This window comes from Procambarus clarkii, chromosome 40, assembly GCF_040958095.1.
Source record: "Procambarus clarkii isolate CNS0578487 chromosome 40, FALCON_Pclarkii_2.0, whole genome shotgun sequence".
Classification (NCBI taxonomy): domain Eukaryota; kingdom Metazoa; phylum Arthropoda; class Malacostraca; order Decapoda; family Cambaridae; genus Procambarus; species Procambarus clarkii.
This window is the reverse complement of record NC_091189.1, coordinates 8,425,520-8,435,428: the sequence shown is the minus strand read 5'-3', so window position 1 is coordinate 8,435,428 and position 9,909 is coordinate 8,425,520. Positions and strand designations below refer to the sequence as shown.

Below are 9,909 nucleotides of genomic sequence, written 5' to 3'. Positions count from 1 at the left end.
GTAAATTGTAAAGCTAATGTTCATTTTACAATGTTATTACACCTGATGTTCACCACAACCTCTTCGGAGCCAGAAGGAAACGAGACATAAATTGTCAGAGATGACAGTATATATATATATATATATATATATATATATATATATATATATATATATATATATATATATATATATATATATATTTATAATATATTATTATTATTTCCAAATACGATAACCATAGACAAAACAAATATCTTGCTAAAATTCTTCTTTACTGTTAAATAAAATTCATGACGTTTCGAATACTTCTTGTATTCATCATCCGATCTAAAAAAAAATACAAAAGTTACAATAAAATAAGCAGCAATATACAGGACTCATACTGTACAAAAAAAGTATTAAAAGATAATATATAAAATTTCATAGTACAGTTGTAAATGAACTTTGGTGAGTTAATTTTTCAACTTTCTTTCCCAAATGAAAAATTATGTAGAGGAAATTCATGCTAGAATCATAAATGTCTACATGTGTACTTGTGTATGTACACACACACACACACACACACACACACACACACACACACACACACACACACACACACACACACACACACACACACACACACACACACACATCTATATATATATATATATATATATATATATATATATATATATATATATATATATATAGCCAGGTTATCAATATTTTAACACAATACTATTTAATATTATGTTAAATGAAACATTAAGAACTACAGCAGTAATATAGAAAAGTATCTAGTAATGATCTAATTTCAACTGTAAACAAAATCTATAAAAAAGAATACATTAATAAGTTCCAAAATTCTATTTAAACCAAATTTTAACATTATTGTTTATGCCTAAATTATCACGGCCATTTGCAGTTTGGCTTGTGTGTGTCTTTGATCGCGTCATGAGACAACCCGTATGACCTCTGCCACTGTTGCTATGGATTAGAGTATAGGACCCTTGTAGTTAAACGGTACGCTCCCTGTAGTGACGGTACACCAGCTTGTGTAGGGGGTACGGCATGGTGTGTGTGTGAGTGTATCTGGGCCGTGCGGATGGGATTGCGTGGTCGTGCCTGCACGCGCGCACACATACACGTGCCTTTACGGTGCGTGTGCTTGCGTGTGCGTATGTGGACAAATGTGTGTGTAGAATGCATGCGTGCACATTCTTTGGCCAGCTTATTAAGTTAGTGAAATAAGGGGTTCGTTTCCCTTAGACTCGTGAGTGAGAATTAAAATGCTTGTAAAGATACTTAATTATATGATTTTGTAATGTGGACTTGGGTTCAGTAATCTTATTGCTACTTCGCAATCACAATGATTTAGTTTTAAGTCGGAATTTAATAGACATTAGATAGCTTCCCAATAATTAAACTGTATGTGGTTACTGTTATTTTCCTGTAGATTACTTTTTTTTTTGTTTGTGTATGTAAGCAGAAAATCTATAATTTTTTTCCTCCAAGATTATATTGTATTTATTATGATATTCTGTAGTTTTTCAATCCCATGAAATATATTGTACGATTAAAAGTTGAAGAGTAATTACAGCATGTGACTAATTAGCTGCACGTCAATTCAGTAAATATAATTTTCTAACACCATCCCTTGACACAGTATAATACTCAAGAATGCATTAAATTGTTAACTTTGCAGATAGGTAATCATTTACTACAAGAGCGCTTAGTATAACAGTATCAATAGGGCTTTGAATTGATTAGGTTAGGTATGCCAGGTATATTTCCTAGATTACTAAATATGCAGTTACTTTTAATCTCGTTTACAAGTATCGGCATTATTTTGTATTCATAAAATATTTATTTGTTCAATCCATCAAAATCCAGCATGTTCACCTTTTCGGATGAGGTAACTTTGTTAATTAACCCTACGAGGATGTATTATGTTAACTATTGTATTAGATTTCATGAACTTTCCTAATTTAACTCGGTAAGTTAATTTACCTTGCAAGGCGAACCTGAATTAGCCTTTGTATTAGACTATTTGTATTATGCATTTGATTTATTTGATGCCTGAATGTACTCGAAAGATATAATAGATTAGTTTGCCATGCAAGGTTTTCTATGTTAACTACTTTAGTTGGATACTCTTTTAAATGACTTGGCAAGGTCAATACTAGGATATCAGTTCATTGTGATTCATATACTTAATACGGTCATTTTTTGTAAGACTATCATCCCTGAGTTATATTACTGCTTTAAATATAAAAGAAAATATGTATTTTTATTGGTCATAATAAGACTGGCATTTGATACCTAACTTGCAACGTTTCTGATGTGTGTGTGTGTGTGTGTGTGTGTGTGTGTGTGTGTGTGTGTGTGTGTGTGTGTGTGTGTGTGTGTGTGTGTGTGTGTGTGTGTGTGTGTGTGTGTTTGTTTTTCAAAGTCTCAAACTTTTTAGTGTGTGAATTATTTGGTTCACACATGGCTAATATATTGGATGCCATTTTTTCCCCGATTGACTAGTTGAGTAACAAACTGCTTTACAAGACTGCTTGAATGGTTTAATGGATGGTTCGTTTATTTACTGTTTTGTATGATAGGTCTGGGGGTGGTTGGCTGGTTGTGTTACTAGGAGGCTAATTTGCTGATTAGATGGAAAATAGCATCGTAGATATATCAATGATTGGCTTGCTAGTTAGACTGCAAACTGGCAAAGATTCTGGTTAACTGATTCTCTCTCGCTTCCTGACTGATTGCTGTATCTCGCTGAGTGACACATTGAATGGATGATTCGTCGACTGACTGTTGATTGTTGTGGGAGTTTGTCCGGTGCCCGGCCGCCTGCCCAGGACCTCTGTCGCTCCGCTGACAAAAGGAGCGATTGTTGATAATCGCTCACTCAGCAGTTGAGTGAGCGATTGTGAGTTGTGGTGTTTTATGCCCAGGTCCAACTTTTTCCCCTGAAACTAACGACTCCAGTCAGAGATTAGAGCGCATGGAACGTCTTACACATCGGCGTTACTTATGTAGCGAGCGTGGAGCGGAGTGCCTGTGTTGTCTGGCGTTCATTTGCATATGGAATGTTTGTAAAGAGTCTTATTTAATATGTTATCAAGTGTATTCAGCTTTAAGCTGCTTCAGTTGGTAATATAACTTGCTTTCTCAATTCACCTCATTCAATATTTTTAATACGTGTGTAGATCAGGGAAGAGTCAACACCTCATGCGAGACAAGGCAGTTACATAGAGCTGCCTGAGCAAGTTTATCAACTGTGGTAGGTTACCGCAATGTGGTTAGGGAAGGCAGGACAACTATGACAATATGCTCAATAACCAAGTTTTTGTGTAGGGTTAAGACAGTTATAAGATAAATTATGTAGCAAACACAGCTTAACTTCTATTTGGGGGGTTATAAATAGAATTTCTAAAGCAGCATTTAAGGTTGTTACAAAGCTGAGCTAGGCGAAGATAGGTTGGCTTCGGTTAGGGTCGGAGAGAACTTGATCCTATCCACTTTTACGGGACTGATAAGGATGCGAAGGCACTTGATAAAGAACAGTTTGAACATCAGGGCACCGAGTGTAATGTTTTAGCCAGAAGAGGTGGATGTTTCCGCTGCCCATTGGAACACATTATGGTAAAACCGTGACTAGTTTCTGGTCGAGTTGGAAGAAACACAACTTGGGAAAACACAACAGTAAGTTGTTGCTACTTACGAAAACTGGAGAAGACTCCTCTCAACCATGTGAAATTGGAGAAAGAAAACGGTGTATATATCTCGCAAGAGGAAGAACTATATCATATACGACTGCCCACTGGGGAAAATATGAGAATCATGACGGAATTGTAGGTGAAATAGGAATGTGTCCTGAATTACACGTGGATAGTTGTCATTTCTATACAGAAATTACAACGTGGTTAGACATTTTTGAGGATGGAATACAGAAGGGTAATTAAGTGAAAATCAACTATAGGAATTGTAACAGAAGAGGAAGTGCTCTGTAATGGGATCACTGATGGGGAAGAAGAGCAGAAAGAAATCATCAAGGAATTATTTATAATAGAAAGGCATCTCACTTGAGTCACACCTGCATAACAAATAACTAGGAACCATGATTTGGAGGGGCTCCTAAGCCCTAAAAAAAAATTGTATACATTTTTGGAGCAAGGCAAAGAGGATATTAGGTTTTATATCTAAAAGCGTTAGCAGTAAGATATCTAATATTGTTCTTAAACTTTATCTTACCTATGTTAGGCCCCATTTGGATTATGCAATTAAATTTTGGTCACCGTACAACAGAAGGAACATAAATTTTCTTGAACATGTACTGCTCCTTTACGAAAGGAGAAAAGAATCATAATTTAAACTCTATAAAAAGGCGACGAATAAGGGGGTGATATGACTGAGCCATTTAAATGGATGAAAATGTTTAATTAACAAGTGGGATATTAATATGGCGTGAAATATACGAACACTAAATAAAACACAAAACAATGGATGCAAATTATTTAATTGTAGATTTATAAAAGACCTGGATAAATATTGGTTTAAATAATATGGAAATTGTTTTATAGAACACATTAGAGAGTAACATGTATACACGTGCTGCGCTATACGGATAGTTCTGAGCGAAAGTTAAGACATATGTATGAGCGAGTATGTTGCATGTAAATAGAAGCTGCCTCGTATGGACTGTAATGTTATTATCGCCTAGGCCACTTAGCATTGGTACACATTGCCACACTGCGCCACCAAGTGAGCCGGCCTCGCAGCTACAGCAATATGTGTTTTTTTAGCTTCGAGGCAAAGACTGACAGATAATCATGGACTGCCTGCCAAAGCACAGGTGGATGGCACTTATTGCACGATGACGTCAATGATATTATCAAGGGGAGCCTTACTACAGCTGGGTGCCCAGCAGAAAGAGAACCTTGTCACCTAATGTTACGAAATTCTTACAATCCTGCTAGTCGTCAAATTGAATTACAGCATCCCACTGGATGACCTGAAGACAGTTGGTGTGGGACTACGCATAAACCTTGGCTGACACCTATATTGACCTTAGTGTAGAGGACATGCAGGTTGCTCTGCCTCTCACAGGTAATCAACCAAGACCCATAAGTACAGAAAACTAGACCAGTACGCCTTTGTCACCATTGTGTACCCCTTGGTGCTTGGAATAACAGCGCCAAGAGTTTTCCTCAAGGCTCAGGATTCTAGGCTCGCCGAAACACAGAGATCCTAAGTGCCGTCAGTTACATTTCCAGCGCCTCAGTGAGGCAACACAAAAGGGAAACACAGAATCCTTTTATCCCCAGCATCCGAGGAGCGTAACGAGATGAGATCTATGTCCTGTGTTAACTTATTGTGTATATTTTATATCATCAATCTTTTAACTAATCTGGTATATCAAAGCCTCAAATATAGAGTAAATGATAAAGGTAGAAGACAATATACAAGTACACGCAGAAGCCTCATAAGGCTTCCCAGAGTGCCGTATACTCTCTTCTCTGAGGCGAAGGTACCCCAGAGGTGATTTCTTATATATTAATATTACATATCTATAATGCAAATTGAATTGAACTGAGTATCTGGAGTGTAAGTAGCGGTGTGGGCTGCGTCGCGTGACCAAGTGCTGACTTTGACCTTAATGTTTTCACTATACTACTTATAGTTCTGACTGTTTACCTTTGGCACTATAGATAAAAATATCTTTTACCCTTAAGGGGGTTACGTTTTGGCTCGATACTATTTATAGATTTAGAAATATGTATGTAATTTAGACATATGATGTGAACTGAAAGAATTATAACACAGTTGTCAACAACCACATTCCTGTATAATGCATTGTATAAATTGTATAGAGATACTTCAAGTGTACAAGTCAGGTCCTAGTTAGTGACAGGTGTAGTAAGCAGTTAGTGATAATATGTGTGTGTAGGTGAGTGTGGAATTATGTTACAGGTGTGGAATTAGGGTATAGGTGTAGACATTAGAGAAGAGGGCTGCAGGTTTGAAACATGATACTAGCTTTCGAGTGAGGCAGGTATATATATATATATTATAATGGGATAGGCCGATATAGCACAAGGACACGGGAAGCCACATGTGTGATAGTGACACATGTGGGGTACCCTCCATTCAGGGAAGCAGAACCCTTAGTGGAGGCGTTGCCATTGGTAATAGGGAGTGTGTGTTGTTTAAAATAGGGGGTTCCTTGTTTATTCACATGTATAGGAAGGTGGTGAGGATGCTGACCTTTATGGCCCAACGTGTTGCCAGGTGTGTAGCAATACATACATACAATGTAGAAGTGTATGTTGCCTCTTATATACAGCCAGATGTGTAACTAGGTACATAAGGTGTAGAATGATTGTATTCTAACATACAGACAGCCCTGCAAATATATATATATATATATATATATATATATATGTCGTACCTAGTAGCCAGAACTCACTTCTCAGCCTACTATGCATGGCCCGATTTGCCTAATAAGCCTAGTTTTCATGAATTAATGTTTTTTCGACAACCTAACCTACCTAACCTAACCTAACCTAACGTTTTCGGCTACCTAACCTAACCTAACCTATAAAGATAGGTTAGGTTAGGTTAGGTAGGGTTGGTTAGGTTCGGTCATATATCTACGTTAATTTTAACTCCAATAAAAAAAAATTAACCTCATACATAATGAAATGGGTAGCTTTATCATTTCATAAGAAAAAAATTAGAGAAAATATATTAATTCAGTAAAACTTGGCTTATTAGGCAAATCGGGCCTCGCATAGTAGGCTGAGAAGTGCGTTCTGGCTACTAGGTACGACATATATATATATATATATATATATATATGTATATATATATATATATATATATATATATATATATATATATATATATATATATATATATATATATATATATAGCCACGTGCATGTGTATGTAGCAGATACAGATACACATATGTAGCTATGCAGACACCATAGCCATACAGATATGTAGCCATAAAGGTATGTAGCTGTGCAGATACATATCCAATTGAGATACGCAGCCATGAAGATATGTAGCCATGTAGATATGTATCTATGCAGATAGGTTTATAGGAGGAATTTTTAGCCAGATGTAGATTGATAGCCATGTGTATAGTGGCGGCCAGGTGTGAACCACCAGCTTGACTCCCCCTCCCCCTCGTCTTTACTCCATCTTAGCGGAACAACTCTCGGAGTAACCCCTATGTGAGTAGAAGTCTTCCTAAGGCTTGTATTAACCTGCATTCTTTATACCTAATTTACATACTAAGGTGCATTTAAACCCCCCCCAAAAAAAACTAATTGGTTATCCTTATATATATATATATATATATATATATATATATATATATATATATATATATATATATATATATATATATCTTCTTTTTTTGCATATAATTAATTTGTATAAAATCAGCTCTTTTTATAAACTAACCCTTCCATCTCCCTCTCAACCTGTTTTCTGAAAACCCAGGTTATATAATATTGTGAACTGTATATAAGTATACTAGATTGTCCACATTCCATATAATTTCGTATTTTTACATGGTTGTTTCTCTCTCTCTTTTGGTCTTTGGCTTTACAGTGTAGAATGCATCAAGTTTAGTGTGGTGTCTTGTGTTTAGTTTATTTGTTTGTTTTTTTGTTCTCCTGCCGCCAGTGCTCTCTTAGCAATAATGCAATATCTTGATGTATTTTTATATAACTATCTTGAATACATTTTAAATCATGTCAAAAGGTTTTTTTGTATTATAAATAAATTTATTGGCCTAGTCACTTTATTTAAAGTAGTCTATTGACCGTTCTGTGGAATTTTAATATCGGATAATTTAAAAGTATTACAAGATGCATTATTATATTTATTTATATTTCTGCATTCTCGAAAATATTAGTTACCTTTGGAAGCTGTGTGGTTGTTTGATCTTTATTTAATAAAGAGCATCTTTAAGTGTTCGTAGTGTCCCCCCTTGAGCGGTGTTAATGTATAGTTATTACTTGTCTTGTGGCACTGCTGCTGCTTGAGCGTGAGTGTGTGTGTGTGTGTGTGTGTGTGTGTGTGTGTGTGTGTGTGTGTGTGTGTGTGTGTGTGTGTGTGTGTGTGTGTGTGTGTGTGCGCCCGTGAGTGTGTTTGTGTGTGTGTATTTGCACTTGAGGCCAGGCGTCACACAATCCATCCCAAACGATTATATTTACTAGTTGTGTGTGTGTGTGCCTGTGTGTGTGTGTGTGTGTGTGTGTGTGTGTGTGTGTGTGTGTGTGTGTGTGTGTGTGTGTGTGTGTGTGTGTGTGTGTGTGTGTGTATGTGTGTGGAGGGGGGGCCGGAAGAATCCTACTGATGTTTGTGGAGAAGCAAGAAAGGGGTATACCTTGTTTGTATCGTTAATAACTACCCTAACCCCCCCCCCTCCCCACTGGCAAAATTCACACCCTTTCCCCCTCCACGTCTGTACTGCCTCCTTCCCCCCTCCCCCCCCCCTAGTATGTAAACATCGGTGCTGCCTCTCGCATATAAACATTTGGTAGTGCAGTGACCTGTTAATACACTGTCCCCTTACCTATAAACATTGGCACTGTCCCCTCCCCTACAAGCAGTGGCACTGGTCAATAATTGGGCGTTGGTATTATATAGGGAGCAAAGAAAGCATTGGTGAAAACCCCTTAGTGTAAATATTACGCTGGTCGGGCCCCTGAACTATCTGTGCTTTCCCGTCACCTGGCTATCTGCATGATAACATTCCTTGTTTTGTGTGTGCGCATGATACCTTTCCTCGTTTTGTGTGCGCATGATATCTTGTTTAATGTGTAGCCTATATTTGCCTCATTTTTATGTATGCATGATATCTTTCTCTGCATTTGAACTAATGTGTTGAGATCAAGTCCATTTGCATTTTGGACTTAATGTTTGCTTGGTAATTTTGTCTCGTGTTGGATAAACCTACTGTGGCTAGCCTGCGAGCCTCATGGGTTAACCAACGAGTCTTCTCGTTCACATACTGGAGAATGCACGAGCAACAACAATAAAAGTATATACTTCCAGAAATGGATGGTTTGTTTTTAATTTGTGTCTGTCTCGCAGCATGTTATCTGTATTTGTCTGTGCGTGTGTGTGTGTGTGTGTGTGTGCCGCGGCACCTTCGGATATATTGATACTAACTCCCGTTATCTTTTAAGGACTTGGTTTGAATTTATAATCCCCCTCCTCCGGTTATAAGGACCTCCTCCCTTCCCCCCGGCGCTGACCTGGAGGATCACACTACACTTCGGCTATAAGCACCGGTAATAGGAGTGGGTGCTGGGCACAGAAAGCACTTTCAGTATTTTTTTTCTCCACTTGTCTCAACTCGGTTAACGCTGTTGGTTAATGCTGTTGGCTGGTTAGTGCCTTTGATCGGTTAATGCCAATGTATATATGCTCGGGCGACACTTGTGAATAGCGGTGAATTGCCGCGAAAATTAAATTCGGCTAAAGCCATAGGCTATCGCGTTTAGCATACGTTGAATTTTGAATGTAACGCTAACTTTACATTCTGGTTTGGTGAACATTCGTGTGTGTGTGTGTGTGTGTGTGTGTGTGTGTGTGTGTGTGTGTGTGTGTGTGTGTGTGTGTGTGTGTGTGTGTGTGTGTGTGTGTGTGTCTGTGTGTCTGTACTCACCTAATTGTACTCACCTAATTGTGCTTGCGAGGGTTGAGCTCTGGCTCTTTGGTCCCGCCTCTCAACCGTCAATCAACTGGTGTACAGATTTCTGAGCCTATTGGGCTCTATCATATCTACATTTGAAACTGTGTATGGAGTCAGCCTCCACCACATCACTTCCTAATGCATTCCATTTACTAACTACTCTGACACTGAAAAAGTTCTTTCTAACGTCTCTGTGGCTCATTTGGGTACTCAGCTTCCACCTG

The 9,909-nt window shown here is 37.8% G+C and overlaps 1 protein-coding gene across 3 annotated transcripts in view; it reads left to right on the top strand.

Annotated features, from left to right (window-relative positions):
• LOC123757880 (tolloid-like protein 1) overlaps positions 1 to 9,909 on the top strand; it is a 230,328-nt gene that overhangs the window by 175,813 nt on the left and 44,606 nt on the right. For all 3 annotated transcript variants that reach the window (XM_069338663.1, XM_069338662.1, XM_069338661.1), the window contains exon 7: positions 7,182 to 7,208. In XM_069338663.1, the coding sequence (XP_069194764.1) occupies positions 7,182 to 7,208 (27 nt within the window). The remainder of the gene's footprint in view (positions 1 to 7,181; positions 7,209 to 9,909) is intronic.